Source organism: Myotis myotis, unplaced genomic scaffold (genome assembly GCF_014108235.1).
Source record: "Myotis myotis isolate mMyoMyo1 unplaced genomic scaffold, mMyoMyo1.p scaffold_m19_p_24, whole genome shotgun sequence".
In the NCBI taxonomy this organism is placed as follows: Eukaryota; Metazoa; Chordata; class Mammalia; order Chiroptera; family Vespertilionidae; genus Myotis; species Myotis myotis.
Window position 1 is genome coordinate 5,590,217 of NW_023416329.1, and position 22,481 is coordinate 5,612,697.

A 22,481-nucleotide genomic window follows, 5' to 3' on the forward strand; every position below is an offset into this window, starting at 1 on the left:
ACTTATATTATTTCTAATGAGAAAAAATGATTCAATTTTCGAGCGAATCATTTCTCAAACAGCCTTCTGGAATGAATTAAGTTCGGGAACAGAGGTTCCACTGTATTAGGTTGATATGCTATGACTCCCAAACTTGTTATGATGGTTTCATGATGTAGGTGTCTTGTTGGGCTTAGTGGCATAAACTTCCAGATCACCTGGGCTCCAAGAATGTTTCTTGTTGGTTATGTGCACCCTCCTGTTGTAACTGAGTCTTGAATTCTGTTGATTCTTTCTTGTGTGGAGTTAACCCTTCAGGGTGGCTGGCTATTAAGATAAACCTCAATCCTTGTGTATGAGTCATTGTGCAAGGCTGACCCCCAAGGTGAAATTGTTCCCAGCAGAGTCTGGTACCTGCCAGAATCCCCCTTTGTGTGGCTAGTTGGGTCAAGTTCTGGTATTGTCTGAAGCCCACCACTGGTTGTGTTGGCTCTGGTTTCACTTGGGCAGGGCTCAGGTACAGGTTGATGTCAGATGTGTATAACCAGCCTTGGGCTACCAATTTGTAGCTACCATGCTATTTACTGTTTGTGTCTGCATCTACTGGGCCTGGGTGTGCTTGGAGGGGCCAATCTGTGTACAGGGGTTGCCTTTCTCCAGCTTAGAGCTGGGGGGCAGATCTACAAAAGGTCTTGGGCTCCCTGAGGTCTGCCTCTACATGTCAGCTTCTCTCGCTCCCCCTACCTTCCCCAGGTGTTACCAGGTCTTCCTCCAGAGCTTTTCAAAGCAAGACTGTAGAATGGGCCCAGGCTCGCTGCAACACCCAGACCCTTCCACAGGTCAAAAGCTTAGTAGGGAGGGGTAACTGGGGTTAGGACGACAGGGCTAGTGGTCCCCTACTTGGGAGCCACAGAGTCAAGCACTCAATGAGGGAATCCCTGGCTCCAGAGCCAAGCCACTAAGTCTCTGCGAGAGTCTCCAAGTCTGGCTTCCCCAGGAGGAGCACACCATAGTTTTAGGTCATCCCATCTGCAGGAGCAAGCTCAATAGGGTAAAGCCACCAGGGCTCTGGAGAGCATACCAAAAGTCTCCCACAGGTGGGGGCCAAGGACTTCATCCCAGTCCCAGACAGTAGCCTCTGAGGGAGACACACTCTGCATGTCCCAGCTCAGAGCGGCACACTTTTCCCCCACAGAAGTGAGCTCAGTGGGGTGGGGCCACTGGGACTTGGGAGGGCTCATTCAGTCTCCTGTTGGAGGTGTTGCTGGAAAGCCTGTAGGAGGGGCATGAGCACCACTTCCCACTCCCATGATAGGGTGGGGCTGAGCTCCTAAGGGAGATAGGAGTGCCCTTCACCCCTGCTCTTTCCCCCCTCCTGCCACTATGTAGCTACACACAACCTATCACCAGCCCTTCGGTTTCCTGGAAAAAAGTCTCCCTGGGAGACCTTTTGAAAGTCCCAGCCCTGCACGGCCCTCAGATCCCCCTGGGAGACGGAACTCAGCAGGGCAGTGCCACAGAATGGTAGGGCATGCTAGTGACTCAGCAGGTGAGGAGGGGTGCACCAGTTGTGTGCTTAAGGTGGGAAGAAATGGTCACCTTTTTAAAGTTACACAGTTCAATCAGTGCCTGAGTCTGCTCCAAGAACTTCTCCAGAAAAAGAGCTCCCCAAAGGTCCCCACTAGCTGCAGCCAGCAGACCCCTCTGCAGGACCTGCTCATGACAGAGTGGTGTCATCACTAGCTGGAGGACCAGGCAGGTGCTGTAACAATAGGAGTGCTGGACCCTGGGAAGGAGGCATGTGGGTCTCTAGCTGACTCCCTTTTCTCCCAGGTGGGCTGAATCCTCACTGATTTTCACTACCAGGTGCTCTGTGGGCTCCTCTTCCTGTCTCTGCTGCCCTGGGTTGGGGATCCATGTGTGGGGTTGATACTCCTCACACCAGGAGGAGAGAGCTTTGCAGCCAAGATATCTTCTGGCTTCTCGGCTGTTGCACATGGGTGTGGGGTCCAGCTCTCTTTGGGTCTTCGCACTTCTTACCAGTCTCTATGTGGCTTTTTTGGTAAATCCTTGGTTATAATATTTCAGTTCAGTAAGACTTCAGTTGATTAATCAGGTTAATTGCTTTATAATTAGATGCAAATCTGGTTTTTACCTGGAGCAGGTAAGTGTAGTTTGCACCTACTCTGAAGCCATTTGGAATCTCTCTAGAAGTTTCTTTAACATTTCCTATAATACGAGTTCATTGGTAATGAATTTAACTTTTTCTTGTCTGGGAAGCTCTTTATCTGTCCTTCAATTCTAAATGATAGCTTTGCTTGGGAGAGTAAACTTGGTTGTAGGTTCTTACTTTGAATATTTTGTGCCAATCCCTTTTGGCAAAGTTTATATTGGGAAATCAGGTGACCTCCCTTGTAGGTAACTGACTTTCTTTTGCTGCTTTTAAGAATCTTTCTTTGTCTTTAACTTTTGACTTTTTAATTATGATGTGTCTTGGTGTGGGCCTCTGGGTTCATCTTGTTTGGGACTCTGTGCTTCTCAGGCTTGTATGCCTATTTCCTTCACCAGGTTAGAGAAATTCTCTGTCATTTCTTCAAATAGGTTCTCAATCCCTTGATCACTATTTTCTTTTTCTGGTACCCATATGATGCGGATGTTGTTACACTTCATGTCCCAGAGGTACCTTAGACTTTCCTTATTTTCTTTTTCTTTTTTTTCTTTCAGCTTTGTGTGGGTGTTTTCTTCTATCTTGTCCTCCAAATTTCTGACTCAATCCTCTGCTTCATGTAACCTGATATTGATTCTTTCTAGTGTATTCTCCATTTGAGATAATGTATTCTTTATTTCTGACTTTTTTATGGTTTCTATATCCCTTATAAAAAGGGATAAAGCTTACTCTGTTTAAGTTCTTACTGTGATCATCCATTCTTCCTCTAAATTCCTTGAGCATCCTTATAACCTTCATTTTGAACTCTGCATCTGGTAGCTTGGTTGCCTTCATTTTATTTAGTTCTTTTTCTGGGGATTTATTGTGTTGTTTCATTTGGGCCATGTTTCTTTGCCCTCCATTTTAGTTGCCTTGCTGTATTTGTTTCGGTGTATTTGGTAGATCTGCTGTGATTCCCAATCTTGGTATGGTGGCTTATATAGAAAATGTCTTCTGGGGCTCAGTGGCATAATCTCCCTGGTCACCTGTACTGGATGCTCCAAGAATGTTTCTTGTGTGGTTTGTGAGCCCTCTTGTTGTAGTTGTGTCTTGATTGCTATTGGCCTGTTTGTGGGTGGAGTTGACTTTCAGGCTGGCTGATTATGAGGATTGACCCCAACAACAGTGTTCAAGCAGCTGTTGACAGCTGACTCCACAAAGGGGAATTGGCCCAGTGTCTGGTGCCCACTAGGATCTCCTGTTTGATGTGCCACTTGTGAAGCTAATTGGATTGTGCTCTGGTGTGGTCTGAAGCCTGCCACTGGGTGTGCTGGTTCTGGGGACTTTTGAGAAGAATTCCAGCACAGCTCAATGTCAGACACTATCTGTGATCAGCCCTGGGGTACTGTGTAGAGCTACCAAGTGATCTGCAGTTGGTGGCTGCCTCTGCTGGGTGTGGGTGCACGTGAGGGGGTGCAGCTGTGTAACAAGGCTGGATTCCACCAGTTCCAAATCTGATTTTTTAATTGCCCAGAGCACCTCAGAGTTCACTGTTAGGAGTGTGAACTCAGCTTCAGTCTGGACCTGCCTTTCTTACCTCCTCTGTCCATTCAATTTGTACTTCTTAATCTTTTCTCCCTTTTCACCCATTCCACCCAACCTTCCTTCCATCTTGCAACCATCAAAATGTTTTCTGTATATATGAGTTTGTTTGTCGGTTTATTTATTTATTTGATTACACATATAAATGGAATCATATGGCATTTGTCTTTGCCAGACTTATTTAACTCAGCACAGTATCCTCTAGGTCGAGTCCATTTGTGTTGTTCCAGATGGCAAGATTTCATTTCTTTTTGTCACTGAGGGATATTCCATTGTGTATATGTAGCACTTTTTTTATCCATTCATCCATTGATGAACAGTAAGGTTGCTCCCATATCTTGACTATTGTAAATAATGCTTCAGTGAACATATAGATGCATATGTCATTTCAAATTAGTGTTTTGGGTTTCTTTGGATAAATACCCAGAGGTGAAATTGCTGGGTCCTACTTTTCTCTTGTTATAGCCTACGTTTTAAAATCTGTTTTGTCTGGTATAAGTAATTTTTTGTTTGTTTCCGTTTTCATGGAATATCTTTTCCCAGCCCTTTACTTTCAGTCTGTGTGTGTCTTTCCATCTGAATTGAGTCTCTTATCAGTAGTGTATGTAAGAGTTTTCTTTTCTTATCCATTCAGCCACCTTATGTCTTTTGATATTAACATTTAATGCATTTACATTTACAATTATTGTTGACTAGAGGCTCTATGCATGAAGACTCATGCAAGAATGGGCCTTCCTTCCCTTGGCTGCTGGCACCACCTTTGCTTCCGCCGGAGCCACCTTTCTGCCTTTACTGTGGCCCGGAGCCGCCTTTCTGCCTTCCCACGCTGCCCAGAGGCCCGAAGTGGCTGGGGCGGTGCAGAATGCCTGCGTCGTCACCATGGCGATAACGCAAGCGTCCCGCCCCACTTCCGGCCGCTTGACGCCTGCGTATGCAAATTAACCCGCCATCTTTGTTGGGTTAGTTTGCATACTCATTCCTGATTTGTTGGTGGGTATTGTGAAGGTACGGTCAATTTGCATCTTTCTCTTTTATTAGTGTAGATAGCTATGTTGTTACTGTCATTTTATTATTCATATTATATATTTATATATATATTTTAAAGAAGCCTCTTTATCATCCTATATAATAAAAGGCTAATATGCAAATCAACCAAACAGCAGAATGACGAGTCACTATGATGCACACTGACCACTCGGGGGCAGATGCTCATTGCAGGAGCTTCCCCCTGGTGGTCAGTGCGCTCCCACAGGGGAGCGCCACTCAGCCAGAAGCCAGGCTCACAGCGGCAGTAGTGGGAACCTCTCCCACCTCTGTGGCAGCGCAAAGGACCCCTTGGGGGATGTCTACCTGCTGACTTAGGCCTGCTCCCTAAGTGGAGCAGGCTTAAGCTGGATGGCGGATATCCTCTGAGGGGTCCTGGACTGCGAGAGGGCGGCAGGCTGGGCTGAGGGACCCCTCCCACCACCCGCCCCAGTGCATGAGTGTCATGCACCGGGCCTCTAGGTTCTTATAATACTGGTTTGGCGGTAATGAAATCCTTTAGCGTTTTTTTTTGTCTTTGAAGCTCTTTATTTGTCCTTTGATTCTAAATGATAGCTTTTCTTTGTAGCATAACAGTGCTTGTCAGTCATACTGTTTTCCATAGTATCTGTGCCATGTTGCATTCCCACTAACAATGTACATGGTTTCCAATTTCTTCACATTCTCACCAATACTTGTTATTTCTTTCCTTTCTTCCTTTCTTCCTTCCTTCCCTTCCTCCCTCCCTCTCTTCTTTCCTTCTTTCCTTTTTTTTGTAGTGGATATCCTAACAGGTGTGGGGTGGAATCTCATTGTGGTTTTAACTTTCATTTCCCTGATGATTAGTGATGTTGACTTTCTTGTTGTATGTATATATAGCCATTCATATATCTTCTTTCGAGAAATGTCCATTTAAATCCTTTGCCCATTTTTTAGTCAGGTTGCTTGTTTCTTGTTGTTAAGTTTTAGCCCTTCTTTGTATATTCTGGATATTGATCCTTTATCAAATACTACAAGCCCAGCATGTGAAATCGCATGGCCCCGCCCACCTGTGCAGCCTCACAGTACTCACAGCTCCACCCATCCATGCGCGCCTCACAGCACTCACAGCCCCACCCACCTGTGCCGGTCTTTGGTTGTTACGGCGATAGGGCCATGGGCTTTTTATATATATAGATACTAGAGGCCCAAAGCATGAAATTCATGCATAAGGGTGGGGGGTCCCCTTCAGCCTGGCCTGAGCCATCTCACAATCCAGGACCCCTCGGGGGAAGCCTGACTGCCAGTTTAAGCTTGATCAGGTCTAAACTGACAGTCGGAGATCCTTCTAGCGATCCGGGACCCCTCACTCCTAACTGCCCGCCTGCTTGCTCCTTACCGCTTGGCTCGCCCCTCCTTAGTGCTGCCACAGAGGCGGAAGAGGCTCCTGCCACTGCTGCTGCACTCGCCAGCTGTGAGCCCAGCTTCTGGCTGAGTGGCGCTCTAGCTATGGGAGCGCACTGACCACCACAGGGCAGCTCCTGCATTGAGCATCTGCCCCCTGGTGGTCAGTGTGTATCATAGTGACCAGTTGTTCTCGTCGTTCTACCATAATAGTCACTGGGCTTTTATTAGATAGATGATTTGCAAATATTTTCTCCCATTCTATAGGTTGCCTTTTTACTCTGTTAATAGTGTCTTTTGATGCACAATAGTTATTAATTTTCATGAAGTCCAATTTGCCTATTTTTTCTTTGTGGTCTGTGCCTTTGGTATCATGTATAATAAATCATTGCTAAATCCAGTGTCATGAAGATTTTCACCTATATCTGCTTCTAGGAGTTTTATAAACTTAGGTCTTACATTTAGGTCTTTGATATATTTTGAATAAATTTTTACATGCGGTATAATGTATGGGTCTAATTTTACTTGTTTCCATATATATACATTCATTTTTACCAGATCATTTGTTAAATTAAAAAGACTGTTCTTTTTCCATTGAATGGCATTGTCACACTTACCAAAAATTATTTGACCGTATATGTGAGGGTTTAGTTCTGGATTCTCTAACTGTGTTCCACTGATCTGTGTGGCTGTCTTTACGCCAGTGCCACACTGTTTTTATTATTGTCATATATTCACTTTTAATGATATAATTATTTTTCCTGACCCATGTTCAAGTCTGTCCTGTGTTAATCCACAGCTCGGCCTTTTGTGTTTCACTTATTTCTTTTCTCTTAACTTTAATTCAGGCCTCACTGCTTTCTTCACTTCTCTTCTCACTGCTCCTCTGAAACTTCTGTTGCTGAGGTTGCTAATGATCTCCAAAATTTCAAATCCAGTGGATGCTTTTGTATTTTTATCCTGATTGTTGTGGCCATTTTTTTTTTTAAAGTGGGTTTTTACTTATTTTTTTAAAGAGAGAGGAAAGGAGATGGAGAGAGAAAGAGAAAAAGATCAGTGTGAGAGAGAGATATGTCAATTGGTTGACTCCTGTAGGCCCCCTGACTGGGGACTGAACCCACAACATTGATGCGCAGGATAACATTCCACCGAGGCACACCGGCCAGGGCTGTGGCCATCCTTCTTGAAATGGGTTTTTGTTTTTTGGTCTTTTTCTCAAACTCTCTTTTTCCCTCTCTCATTCTGGTCTATCACATTGTTGTAAATTTTTATTTTAACCTCATTTTTCTGTTGTATTTGTTTTACCAGCCCTCTGGTATATACTCTTTTGGTTGACTTCATTTAGGTCAAGATATCTGCTTCCTACAACTAGAGCTCTGTAACTTCCTGCCATTTCCTTTCAGTAATAACTGTATCATTCTGAATTACCTACAAGAACCTGTGAAAGTTTTGGTATAAGTTTTATTTGATTGACCTACTAAGTTCTTCTTTGGTCCTCTTTGCTTTTCACTATTAGTTTTCCCTTGGAAATTTTATCCTCTTTATAGCTTTAGTTATCATTTTGGTAGATGGTTACCAAACTTGCATCTTGAGCACTACTTTATTACTTTTTTGACTGCATTTTCTGTTGGGTGAATTTTTTTAAAATATATATATATTATTGATTTTTTACAGAGAGGAAGGGAGAGGGATAGAGAGTTTGAAACATCGATGAGAGAGAAACATCAATCAGCTGCCTCCTGCACACTCCCTATTGGGGATGTGCCCGCAACCAAGGTACATGCCCTTGACTGGAATCGAACCCAGGACTCCCCAGTCAGCAGGCTGATGCTCTATCCACTGAGCCAAACTGGTCAGGGCAAGGGGTGAATTTTTTATAGATCATTGTGCTAGATAAAATATTAGACCTGGAAATACCGAACAAGTGAGTTAATCCAAATATATTTAATCTTTTTCTCAAAAGCAACTCTTCACATCAACATTACTTTATTGACTTTTTTTTAATATATTTTTTATTGATTAAGATATTACATATGTGTCCTTGTCCCCACGTTACCCTCTACCCCCCCCCCCCCCCGCTCATGCCCTCACCCCCCCGTTGTCCATGTCCATTGATTAGGCCTGCTTGCATATAAGTCCTTTGGTTGATCTTTCCCCCTTACCCCCACCCTCCCCTACCTTCCCTCCAAGTCCCGACAGTCCAATCAATGCCTCTCCGTCTCTGGATCAGTCCTTGTTCATCAGTTTATGTTGTTCATTATATTCCACAAATGAGTGAGATCATGTGGTATTTATCCGCTCTCCAGTTCCATCCATGCTGTGGCAAATGGTAAGAGTTCCTTTTTCTTCTCCCTCCTCTTCTTAAAGAATACCTTTCAGCATTTCATATAATGCTGGTTTGGTGGTGATGAACTCCTTTAGCTTTTTCTTATCCGTGAAGCTCTTTATCTGACCTTCTATTCTGAATGATAGCTTTGCTGGATAAAGTAATCTTGGTTGCAGGTTCTTGCTATTCATCACTTTGAATATTTCTTGCCACTCTCTTCTGGCCTGCATGGTTTCTGTTGAGAAATCAGCTGACAGTTGTATGGGTACTCCCTTGTAGGTAACTGACTGTCTTTCTCTTGCTGCTTTTAAGATTCTCTCTTTATCTTTTGCTCTTGGCATTTTAATTATGATGTGTCTTGGTGTGGTCCTCTTTGGATTCCTTTTGTTTGGGGTTCTCTGCGCTTCCTGGACTTGTAAGTCCATTTCTTTCACCAGGTAGGGGAAGTTTTCTGTCATTATTTCTTCAAAAAGGTTTTCAATATCTTGCCCTCTCTCTCCTTCTGGTACCCCTATAATTCTGATGTTGGTACGCTTGAAGTTGTCCCAGAGGTTCCTTACACTATCTTCATATTTTTGGAATCTCTTTTCTTTTTTCTTTTTCGGTTGGGTATTTTTTGTTTCTTTGTATTTCAAATCTTTGACTTGATTCTTGGGATCCTCTTGTCTGCTGTTGGATCTCTGTAAATTATTCTTTATTTCAGTCAGTGTATGCTTAATTTCTAGTTGGTCCTTTTTCATGTCCTCCATGGTCTCACTATACTTATTGAGGGATTCATTAAATTTATTGGCGGTTTCCATAAAATTCTTGAAAAACCTTATAAACGTGGCCTTGAACTCTATATCCAGTCGTTTGCTTTCCTCCATTTCTGCCATTTGTGACCTGTTTCTTTGTCTCCGCATTTTGGCAGCTTCCCTGTGTTGATAGAGTGGCCCTGCGCGCCAGGTGTCCTGTAGGGCCCAGTAGCTCAGCCTCCCCAGTTACCTGGGGTGGACACTCTTGGTGCACTCTTGGTGCCTTGGTTGTTGTAGGATCACTGGGAGGAATTGACCTCCAGGCCAATTGGCTGTGAGAATCAGCTGTGTCTAAAGTGGGAGAACTTCTGTGCTGAAGACACCCTTCTGGGGTAAGACTTGCTTCAGTTGGGGCTTTGGTGCTCACTGAGTCTGCTCCCTGAGTGTGTCCCTTATGGATCTGAGGAGTTGCAATCTGGATGGTCCCCCTCTGACCACTGGGTACAGTGGCTCCTGGATCTAAGGAGGTGCTAATTCAGCCTCTGCCTGAGGCCACACAGCAGGAGCCACGAAGAGGCTCAGCTGTGAAGCAATGCAAGCCGCTGCGGGGCCTTGGGCCTTCTCTTGGAAGTTCTGGGTCTGCCTGGCTCGGCTGCAGTTAGGTACATTCACATGCAAAAGCCTCTGCCGCAGCCTGGGTGGGGCGGGGTCTCAGGGAATCAAAGGGCGGATCAAGGAGCTATGGCTGATTCTCCGCCCGGAGTCTCGGGTCTCAGTGACCCGCTAATTGCTGCAAGCACCTCTGAGGGATAGCCGCCTTCAAGTTCGCCCGCTGCCGGACAGACCAGCTTCTCCCCATATGAGTCCTGGGTCCCCAGAGACTTCCTGGAACCGGAGTTCAGAGCAGTCGGTAGCTTGTGATTCAAAAAGACAGCCGCGTCCTCAGGTGCCACCCCCATTACTCGCGCGCGCGCGAGCCGCCGTACCTCTGCACTTGTACCTCTGCACTTCACCTCTGCAGCTCCTCTGGCTCTCAGCGTGCTTTTCTTTCCTTCTAGTTGTAGAATTTACACTCAGCCAGCCTTCCTGTTGTTCTGGATGATGTTTGCTCTGTCCTTTGTGGTAATTTTCAATTGTTGTGAGAGGCGGCAATTTCCCGGTGTTTACCTATGCCGCCATCTTAGTTTCTCCCTACTTTATTGACTTTTTAAAGATTTGTATGACACACATTTGAGAGAAAGCTTCAGAGAGGAGTTGATGATTGATATCTTCTTATAGGATAAGTCGAGTTTTCTTAGATTGGCAAAGTAGAATAGAGCACTTTAGAAGAGACTGTGCATGTAATGTGTCTGGTGCATCATTCAGAGTGGATATGATGTGGTAAATGACTTTGGAAAGTTAAGTATTATGTTGGACATAGCATAGTTTGAATGCCAGTCCAAGGACTTTGACTTTTTTCCGATTTGTTGTATGAAACCTATGTATTAGCCGGGAGTAGGTGACTACAGAATGGTTTTCTCTGATGGGAAAGGCATATGGAAACTGTTCTCATAGAAGATTGCAGTTATGTTTTGGTGCCACTTCATTCCTGATACAATGATGTTCTCTGTCTTAGCACATTCACAAGAGTTCTTGAATGAAAAAAGTTTGGGAAACATTGAGTTAAGCACCCCTAACAAAAGAAAAAAAATGAAAATATGACTCCACTGAACTAAGCTCTATCATCAATAGATTTTTTACTTTATTTAGAGGAGAGTTTTAAACCTGAATTTCAGGGATAAGTGCCCTTTGATGAGCTGATAGAGGATATCCAGTAGTGTGTGCCTTCCTTTTGTGTGCTGTGAAATGTGTACTTTATTTTTACTTTTTAAGATGTGGAAAGTATCCCCATCACCTGTGTGAAATGTTCTTAATAGGTAAGTGCACTTGAAGAAGAAAGTGAATGCTGAGTGGGTGCCCAGCATTATTAGAATCATTCAGTTAGTTGTTTGAAATGTTTCCAGTATGGGGCAAGATCTGGGCGTGCATTTTAGACTGGTAATAGAGCAGATATGATTTTGTCAGGCTGGTATATCCAGCACCCAATCCAGGTTGTGAAAAAAGGTGTGTTTGTAAATCCAATTTTTTGAACTCTTAAAGAGTTTTTAGAGACTTTTAGCTGCCATATAAACATTAAGCCCAGGCCTACCAAACCTTTCTCAATAGCGCATGCAAAATAGGGGCCTGTCCATTGGCACGGCAATTTTCCTTCTCATTTCTTCCCCTTGTTTTTGTTTTCTTTGCCTCTTGCTTCTTGAACTTTAAGTGCTACCAAGCACTATGTACTTGCATTGTTGTAGCAACTATGGACATGAGGTTGAGCCTCTCTACTTATGAGGGGTTTGTTGGAAATTTGCTCAATTCTAAAAGCATTCCAGTTAGTAATTAAAGAAATAGATTTATTCTTTCTTATAACAGATATGATAGTACGACATTTAGTAAATGTTACAATAATACAGAATTTAGTAAATGTTTTTTGAAAAGGTTGTACTGTGAAATCAACCATATTAGTAATTATTGCTAGTATGTTTTATATAATTATAACATTTAAAATTTCTAGAATGCTTTTTATATATTAGAACTGAGTTGACCTTAAAACACTTAGAAGTCTAGAGAGAAAAGTAGATGTTCCGGTATCTTAAAAATGAACAAATTGAAGTTTTGAAAGAATAAGTAACTTGATTGCTGAATTTGATTTCTATGGCATAATTATGACTAAAGGATCAATTTCATGAGACTCTGCTGCTCCTTCTTGGTGTGAAAAAACAGGGTGACTATATTACATATTATGTTGTTTTTCAGAGGCCTCATAAAAATAATTTTGAATCAGACATTTTTCTTGATTCACTGTCAAATTTTAATGCACTTTATATATGCTGATTGTCCTGGAAATAATCACTAATGTGTTGGTGTGTACAAACATTCTAAAAATATGAGTCACAGTTAGTTGAAAGCTTCCACATCTTAAACATATAACAGTTCTGCATCTTCACTTGCAGATTCTATAAATAATTTTAGATAAAAAAATAGCACAAATTAATTTTTATGGAATAGACGTTTGCTTGTGTTTTGCTTAATAGCATTTCACATTTAGAATTCTATGCCTGTATTAATCAAGGTTTCCTTTCTCTAAACAGGAGAATGTACTCATCTCCTCCCACCTGTGCAAGCCCCTATTCAAACAAAGAAGAAAACAGCAAAGCATTGTTTTCTTTGTGGGAAGAAAACTGGACTGGCTACTAGCTACGAATGCAGGCAGGTTGGCTAGCTGGAAAAGTTGAGATGCTTTCTTTGTGATAGCCCAACTTGGGAAAACAATGTTCTTTAAGTTGGTTATTCAGAACATCATGAAGATGCTGTTCATAAGGCAGACCTCTGTTTAACTCCTTCTAATTGGCTCAAGTAAAGAGCAACTAGATAGCTCATGAATTTCCAAACTCATGAGATCCTGCCCTGCTCTTTAAATTAGAAGGTTTAAACCAATGGGAGACTATACTTTTTTTTATGATAGATATACTTATTTTTTGTTATTGTAATACAGCTTGGAAGAATCCCTCTAATATTCTATTTTAAATATAATAAGAAAGGACTACATTTAAAATTAATGTAGTATAAATTTTAACAATTATATAGTATGCTTTTTATTTCAAAACAGATGAATAATATATTTATAAAAATTAATGAATTTCTTTCTATCCATAATTATTTTATTAGTATAGATTAATATGCTTCAAGGATGGTGTCTGCCCTTAGGTTGAGGACAGATATTAAAAATAACTGCTGCTTTTTAGAGTGTATTTTATTCAAATGGGAACAGCTTATCTTGTTGCTAGAAATATTTTTTAAATCCATTCGTGGTTTAGTTAGCTTTTACATAATTTAATTTTCCTATCAAACAAATTTCTCAGAAATTCATAGTTCTCCTAGGTTTAAATAGTTGGACTATTTATCAGTTTTTGCAATTTTACTACTTCCCAAGGTCTACACCCTATTTCATTCCATAATGGATTCTTTATTATAACCTCTCATGATTATGGACAATTAGCTTGTTCTTTTGGGGGTGGTGCTTGTGCTTGTCTATAAGCAGAAGGGAAAGGCCCGTGCTGAAATGGCTCAAGAGAACCACAGGGCTCCTGTTGGACTCTCCTGAAGTCAAGCGCTGATCTCCCAGAGAAGAGCCTCTAATAAAAATGTGACTATTCATGTGAACTTTTTTGTGCTTTAGATGTGGAAACAACTTCTGTGCATCTCATCGCTATGCAGAAACTCATGGCTGCACCTATGATTACAAGAGTGCAGGGAGGAGATACTTACAGGAGGCAAATCCTGTGGTTAATGCACCAAAACTTCCAAAAATCTAACTCTTGCTCTGCACCTAACTGTTCTGCCCGAGGAATCGTATTACAATGACAGCCAGAAGAAATATTGTTAGACTGCATTAATTTTGTTCCATACCAAAAGATTTACCAAATAACAAAAGCATACAATGCACACTGTTGGAGAATGAGAATGCTACTGTATTTGACATCTCTATTTTTCGGTGAATCAAAAGTTTTAAAAGTAGTTTTAAAAACTTTAAATGAGTTAGCTTTGTTGTTGCATGTCTTATGTTAAGTATCTATATATTTGATATTGCAATTTTACTAGACAAGTCTTCAAAAGACGCACTTTAGGAAGTGACCATTGACTGCATAACTGTCCTCCACACTGTACAGAAGTGGCCTGTCGTGTAATGGCACTATTCAAACCGACCACTTTTTTTTCTGGGGGTGGGGTGGGTGGGGATTTGTAAAAGAAAAATCCCATGTGCGAAAGTTTATTCAGTTCACTAGCAAGTTCCTTTTTATTTCAAGCTGCTTTTTATAAAAAAGAACATTTGGTTTTCCAGTGTGTTTTTAATACATATAATTCTTCCGTATTCACATTGGCATTCGGATATGTATCCATTCTATAAAACACATCATGTTAATCATAGTATATATTTCTTAAAATACTACTTTTTGAATGGTAGTTTTAAAATGGATGTCCCACTTGTTGCCATTAAATTCAGAACCCAACTTTTCAATTTTTGAAAAACAAAATCTCACAACTTGCTTTGTTTTTCTTATATGTTGAGTGCTATTACAAGGAGAAATTAAAATAAATATTCAATTTCATTATGAGTTTGATTATTTAAAATAATTTTTGAGTTGTTTTTTGCTTGATCTCTTCACCTTTATCACTAAATCCCCCAAACCCTTCCCTCTGATAGCTCTCAGTCTGTTCCATGTATCCATGCCTCTGTTTCTATTTTGTTAGTTTATTTTTCACTAGTTTCCACATGTAAGTGAGATCATATGGTATTTGTCTTTCTCTGACTGGCTTATTTCACTTAGCATAATACTCTCCAGGTCCATCAGTACAGCTGCAAAGGGTAAGATTTTCTTCTTTTTGTGGTCGAATAGCATTTCACTATGTAAATATACTAGAGCTTTTTAAGTATATATATATATATATTTTTATTAATTTCAGAGAGGAAGGGAGAAGGAGAGAGAAATAGAAACATCAATGATGAGAGAATCATTGATCAGCTTGCCTCCTGAACCCCGCCCTCCTGCCCCAGGGGATTGACCACACAACCCAGGAATGTGCCCTGACTGGGAATCGAACTGTGACCTTCTGCTTCAGAGGCCGACGCTCAACCACTGAGCCACATCAACTGTACCTTTTTTAGTCACTTATCTACTGCTTCCAGATCTTGGCAACTGTAAATAATGCTGCAGTGAACATAGGGGTGCATATATTTTTTAAGTTGGTGTTATGATTTCTTTGGATATATTCCCAGAAGTGGAATCACTGGGTCATAAGTAGTTACATTTTTATATTTTGAGGTAAGTCCATGCTGCTTCCCACAGTGGCTGCACCAATTTGCATTTCCACCGACAGTGCACTAGGATTCCCTTTTCACTGCATCCTCGTCAACATTTATTGCTTGTTGATTTACTGAAGGTAGCCATTCTGACAGGTGTGAGGGGACATTTTATTGTGGTTCTAATTTGCATTTCTCTCGTGATTAGTGACCTTGAGCATCTTTTCATATGTCTATTGGCCATCTGTATGTTCTCTTCAGAGAAGTGTCTATTCAGGTCCTGTGTCCATTTTTTTAATTGGATTGTTTTGTTGAGTTAAGTTCTTTATAAGTTTTAGATATTAACCCCTTATCAAATGTATCATTGGCAAATATGTTTCCCCATTCATTGGGTCCCATTTTCATTTCGTTGATGGTTACCTTTGCTGTGCGAAAACTTTTTAGTTTTATGTAGTCCCATTTGTTTACTTTTTCCATCATTACCTTTGTCAGAGGAGATATATTAGAAAAAATATTGCTATGAGAAATGTCTGAGATTTTACTGCCTATATTTTCTTCTAGAATTTTAATGGTTTGGGGTCTAAAATTTAAGCCTTTAATACATTTTTAGTTTATTCTTGTGTAGGGTGTAAGAAGGTGGTGTAGTTTCTTTTTTTTTTGCAACTATCTGACCAGTTTTCCCAACACCATTTATTGAATAGACTATCTTTATCCCATTATATGTTCTTGCCCCCTTTGTCACATTTTAATTGGCCATAAAGGCATTGGTATATTTCTGGGCTCTCTATTCTGTTCCATAGATCTCTATGTCTGTTTTTATATCAGCTAATATGCTGTTTTGATTTCCATAGCCTTGTAGTATAGTTTGATATTAGGAATATGATTCCTCTAACGTTGTTCTTCTCTCTCAAGAATCTGTGGCTATTCAGGGTCTTTTGTGGTTCCATATAAAGTTTTGGAATATACTGGTTCTGTGAAATATGCCATTGGTAACTTGATAGGAATTACATTGCATTATAGATTGCTTATTATAATTTGGAGATTTTATTTTCTTAAAAAATCTTTATTGTTGAACATATTACAGATGTTCCCTGTATTCTCCCCATTGTCCCCCTCCACCTGGTTCCCACCTCACCCTAGGCCATCACCACAGTATTGTCTGTGTCCATAGGTAATGCATATATGTTATTTAGTTAACCTCTTCCCATCGCCCCATACCCCTTCCCTCTGAGATTTGTCAATCTGTTTCATACCTCTGGCTCTATTTTCTTCATCCATTTATTTTGTTCATTAGATTCCTTGTTCATTTATTTTAATTCTTAGATTCAATTGTTGATAAATATGTTTTTATTGCCATTTTATTGTTCATATTTTTTATCTTTCTCCTCCTCCACTTCCTCCTTACTAACTGTTTTTCTCTTGCTACTTTTAGATTATCTCTTTATCTTTAACTTTTGGTATTTTAATTATGATGTGTCTTGGTGTCGGTCTCTTTTGGTTCCTTGATAACTTGGTAACTTGTTTGGGACTCTCTGTGCTTCCTGGATCTGTAAGTCTATTTCTTTCACCAGGTAGGAGAAGTTTTCTGGCATTATTTCTTCAAATAGGTTTTCAATATCTTGCTCTCTCTCTTCTCCTTCTGGTACCCCCATGATGTGAATGTTGGTATGCTTGAAGTTGTCCCAGAGGATCCTTGCACTACCTTCATATTTTTATTCTTTTTTTTTTTTTGCACTTCTGATTAGGTGTTATTTGCTTTTTCATAGTCCAAGTCATTGATTTGATTCTCAGGATCTTCTACTGTACTATTGAATCCCTATAAATTATTATTTACTTCAGTTAGTGTATGCCTAATTTCTGACTGGTCCTTTTTGATGTCATTGACATTCTCACTGAGATCCTTGAAAGTCTCACTAAGTCCCTTGAAACTCTTATTAAGAACCTTGAGCAACCTTATCATCATTGTTTTAAACTCTGTATCTAGTACTTTCCGTGCTTCCATTTCATTTAGTTCTTTTTTTGAAGACTTCTTCTATTCTTTCATTTGTGACATGTTTCTTTGTGTCCACATTTTGGCTGTTTCCCTGTGTTTGTTTCTATGTATTAGGTAGAGCTGCTCTGTCACCTGGAATTGGTAGAGTGGCCTTGTGTAGTAGATGTCCTCTAGGGACCAGTGGTGCAGCCTCCCCAGTCACCTGAACTGGGCACTCCAGGTGTGCCCCTGTGTGGGCTGTGTGTACAGTATTGTTGTAGTTGAGACTTGATTGCTGTTGGCAGCACTGGGAGAAAATGACCTCCAGGAGAACCAGCTGTGAGTACAATGGGAGAGCTGCTGTGCAGGAAATACCCTATGGAGCAGGACTTGCTTCAGTGGGGCTTTCGTGCTCACTGAGTATACCCCTTGAGTGTGTCACTCATGGATGGGTAAAGTTGTAATCTGGTATAGTCTGAGGCTGTCTACCAGGTGCACTGGCTCTGGGGCCTCCTGGGAGGTGCAAAGTCAGCCACTGTGGCTATAGTGCTGGCAGGGGCTACAGAGCCATTTGCAGATGGTCGCTACTTGTGTTGGGCTTGGAAGTGCCCAGGAGAGCCCAAGCTGTGAAGCAAGGCAGACTACTGTTAGTGCTGGGTCTAACACCAGCTGCTGCTTGTTTGAGAGATTTTAGGAAAGTCTGAGGCCTGAGCCAAGACAGGCCATTCATATGCAAACAGCTTGGGTGGGGGTACAAATTGGATGGGGCAGGATTTCAGGGAATCACCAGGGGGGAGCAAAACAGTTTGAGCCAGGCTGATGGAAACTCAGCTATGGCTGTCAGTCAGCTCTGCAATGGGGGAGGTCTCAGCATAGGAGAATGAACCCTGTGAGCACTGCTGTCTGGGAGAAAGCCATCCCAGAGTTCTTTTTTTTTTTTTTAATATATTTTATTGATTTTTTACAGAGAGGAAGGGAGAGAGATGGAGAGTTAGAAACATCGATGAGAGAGAAACATCTATCAGCTGCCTCCTGCACATCTCTTACTGGGGATGTGCCCGCAACCAAGGTACATGCCCTTGACCGGAATCAAACCTGGGACCCTTGAGTCCGCAGGCTGACGCTCTATCCACCGAGCCAAACTGGTTTCGGCATCCCAGAGTTCTTGCTCTGATTCCAGATGATCTAGTGCCTCCCAGTATGTCCCTGGATCCTCCCCAAGCCCTTGTCCCAAGGCTGGAGCTCAGAGTGAGTGAATTCAAGTCAGTTCATGTGCCGGCCCTTTAAGATGAACTGCCTGGGTCTCTAGCAATTTTTGTGTCACTCAGCCACAATTCCCACTGGTTTTTACAGCCCAAAAGTAAGGGGACTTATCTTCCCAGCTCTGGAACTCTGGGCTGGGGGTTTGGAGTGGGGCTGGGACCCCTTGCTCCTCATGGGAGGACTTTGCAGCCAATATATCCCTCGTGATAAAAAAAAAAAGCCACATGTGGGTGTCGGGCCCACCCATTCTGTGCCTCCGTCCCGCTACCAGTCTTAGTGTGCTCCCTCTTTCCTGCTCTAGTTGTAGTGTCCCATCCAGCTAGATTGAAGGCAGATCTAAATGATGACTGTTCTCTATTTTAGTTTCAATATTTATGTGGTTGTGGGAGGCAGTAAGTTTACCTATGCTGCCATTTAGGTTCTCAGTATGGACATTTTAATGATGTTAATTCTTCCTATCTATGAATATGGGATATGCTTCCACTTATTTATATCATCTTCAGTTTCTTTCTTCAGTGTCTTATAATTTTATGAGTACAGGTCTTTTACATCCTTGGTTAAATTTATTTCTAGGTATTTTATTTTTTTTTACAATTGTAAATGAAATCATTTTCTTAGTTTCATTTTCTGATAATTCATTATTGTATAACAACGGAACTGATTTCTGTATATTTATTTTGTATTCTGTTACTTTACTGAATATATTTATCAGTTCTAGTAGTTTTTTGGTGCATCTTTAGGGCTCTCTATATACAATATCTTTTTTATTGAATTTATTAGGGTGACACTGGTTAACAAAATTATACAGGTTTCAGGTGCACAATTCTACATCATCTATGCACTATATTGTGTGTTCACTAGCCCAAGTCAAGTCTCCATCCATCACCATTTATCCCCGCCCCGAATCTCCTCCACCTCTCCCAATCCTCCCTCCCCACCTCAGTCACCACACTGTTGTCGGTGTCCATGAGTTTTTCCCCCGCTTTTTTCTTAATCCCTTTACTCCTCCCCCTTTCCCTACCCCATAGCCATCAGCCTATTCTCATCTGTGAGTCTGTCTCTGTTTTGCTTGTTAGTTCATTTTGTTCATTAGATTCCGCATGTAAGTGAAATCATATGTTACTTGTCTCTCTTTGATTGGCTTATTTTGACTTAGCATAATGCTTTCCAGTTCCAGTATCATATCATCTGCAAATAATGACAGTTTACTTCCTCCTTTCCTATTTGGATACCTTTCCTTTCTTCTTCATATCTGAATGCTGTGGCTAGGATCTTCAGTACTATCCTATACAATAAAAGCCTCGGTGGCATCACGCCCTTGCGCAGCGTCATCACAAGATGGCCACCATAAGATGGCCTCTACAAGATGGCTGTGCGCACAGCGGAGGCGGGCTGGTGGCCACTCCGTGCAGTGAGGCCTGGAAGTCCCATGGCTCTGTGTGGCGCAGAGGAGGCCAGTCCTGGCATCTCCGCCACCTCGTGTAGAGGAGGTGGGTCCTGGCAGAGGAGGTGGGTCGTGGCAGGGAGGGCAGTTATGGGCGATCAGGCCAGCAGGGGAGGGCAGTTGTGGGCGATCAGGCTGGTAGAGGAGCAGTTAGGCGTCAATCAGGCCGGCAGGGGAGCAGTTAGGGGGTGATCAGGCTGGCAGGCAGAAGCAGTTAGGGGCAATCAGGCAGGCAGGCAGGCGAGCGGTTAGGAGCCAGTGGTCCTGGATTGTGAAAGGGATGTCCAACTGCTAGATGTCCGACTAAACCGGCAGTCAGACATCCCCCGAGGGGTCCCAGATTGGAGAGGGTGCAGGCCGGGTTGAGGGACACACCACCCCCCGCGCCATGCACGAATTTTGTACATCGGGCCTCTAGTGTTGAATAAAAGTGGAGAAAGCAGACAATCCTGTCTTTTCCTTATCTTAAGGGAAACACCTGTACTTTTTGCCCATTGAGTATGATGTTGGCATGGGTTTGTCATATATGGCCTTTATTACATTGAGGTATGTTCCCTCTAGTTTCAGTTTGCTGAAACTTTTTATTATAACCTAGAGGACCAATGCATGAACTTCGTGCAAGGGGCTCGGCCCTTGCAGCCCTGGCTGAGTCTGAAAGGTCGTCCGGTAGGTCATCTGGATGGTCATTCCGCTGTTTGGCCATCCAGTCTAATTAGCATATTACCCTTTTATTATTATAGGTGGGTGCAGGATTTTATCAAATACATTTTCTAGATCTATTGATGTAATTATGTGGTTTTTATCATTTTTTTGTGTATGTGGTGTACCACATTTATTGATTTGCAGATGTTGTACCATCCTTGCATCCCTGGAATAAATCCCATTTGATCATGGTGTATGATATTTTTAATATATTGCTGGATTCGGTTTGGTAATATTTTGTTGAGAATTTTAGCATCTATGTCCCAGGATATTGGCCTGTAATTTTCTTTCTTTCTGGAGTCTTTATCTGGTTTTGGAATTAGATAAAGCTGGCCTCATAAAATGAGCTTAGGAGTCTTCCCTTCTCTTGGATTTTTTTGGAATAATTTTTAGAAGGGTAGGTGTTAGTTCATCTTTGAATGTTTGGTAAAATGTATCTGTGAAGCCATCTGGTCCAGGACTTTTTTTGTTGGAATTTTTTAAAATTACTCATTCAATTTTACTAGTTGTAATTAAATACTTTAAAAAAAACAAACCACTCAATTAAATACATCAATTATTTCTACTTAGAAAAAAATAACTATCACTATAAAAGTTTTCTGTTAGGGAATAAATGTTCTCCTCCCCAGATTGTAACCCATATAATACCTCAATCTTTTGGGAGGCTACTAGCTTTATGGAAACTTAGTTGCAAATGATGCTGAACTCTGGTAAACTCTGGCAGACAGCCCAAACGGTATCTGCAGAGGTATCAGAAGGCTAATATGGTGCTCCAAAAGCCTTTCTCAGTGCGAGGTTGAATGAACTGGCGAGTTCTCTTAACCCTTCCTCTACTTCCTATAAGAGATTGACTGTTGAATGGAGAAAGGTGCCGTCATCTTTCTTAAGGCATCTGAAGCTGTTCTTCAGAGCAAGAAGAAAATACATTTCCAAGATGGAAAAGGTGAGAAGTTAGTGGAGTAATGACACAATCAGGGGTTGATGGCATACTTTTATGGGAGGCTATAGAGGCTAATGAAAAATATTTCTGTTGGGTAGTTCAACTTTTCCTTCCTTATGAAGACAACATGTACTTTAGACAATTAAAATCTAAGAACTCTATTACATGGAAAGGCTGCTGAAAAATAGTCTAAAACATATGTATTCCATAAGTTAATATGAACACATAGGGTATGTATGCTTGATATATGTTTAGTTCACTATACTTTTTAAGCCAAGACCATGTAGAAATATTTTGTTTTACGTTTACCAAAGATCTTTGTCAAGTTGAGTCTTTTTACTAACTTCTAAGTCACTGAGAGATTAAACCAGTTTATTTCAAGAAATTATATTATTATTGGGAGGCATTTCTTTATTCTTTAAATTCTTATAGAGAAGCGGTCATAATTTTTGAGACCTCCGATCTCTCTTTAAATTTCCAGTAATTAGGAGAGTGCCTTATATAGAGGCTCTGATTGAACATTAGTTAAGTAAATTAGTAGTATTATAGCTTAACCATGATATAAAATAAAGGTATTTATATTGTTTATATAACTAACTGATTTTATAAGATAAAATTCAGTTTCTGCATTTTTTAAACAGTATTTGATTTTAGCAACAATAAAACTTTTAACTTAGCTAGGTGAATGATTTTCAACATAAGTTTTTACCATTTTTAACCATTCAAACATGGGAATTTCAAGTAACATATGTTTTAAAATTTTGTCAGTGTTGTAACTTGTGGAGGGATTTAATGATAAAAAAGACATGAATTAATTTTCTGATGTATTTAATTCCTTCATTTGCTCAAAATTATGACATTTTGTTTTTTTATTCCTTTTTATACAGCTCATGCTTTTGTTTCTACTTACTTTTCTTTTCCTGAAGACAAAGAAAATGTACTTGTATCTTGTTAGATTAAGATTGTCAAGGTTCTTCTATTATTGTTATATTATTATATTTAATCTTTCAATTTTGGTTGACATTCAGTATTAGTTTCAGGTGTATAGCACAGTGTTTAGACTTGAGATAACTTATGAAG

The 22,481-nt window shown here is 41.0% G+C and overlaps 1 protein-coding gene across 4 annotated transcripts in view; it reads left to right on the top strand.

Moving 5' to 3' along the window:
* The window catches only part of ZFAND4 (zinc finger AN1-type containing 4), a 103,283-nt gene extending 89,295 nt beyond the window's left edge, over positions 1 to 13,988 (top strand). For 2 of the 4 annotated variants that reach the window (XM_036356041.1, XM_036356040.1), the window contains exon 9: positions 12,370 to 12,777. In XM_036356041.1, the coding sequence (XP_036211934.1) occupies positions 12,370 to 12,500 (131 nt within the window). In that variant the 3' untranslated portion in view covers positions 12,501 to 12,777. Of the gene's footprint in view, positions 1 to 12,369; positions 12,806 to 13,457 lie in introns of those variants that run through there. The other 2 variants (XM_036356043.1, XM_036356042.1) reach the window with 2 other exon arrangements.
* Positions 13,989 to 22,481: the final 8,493 nt, after the last annotated feature.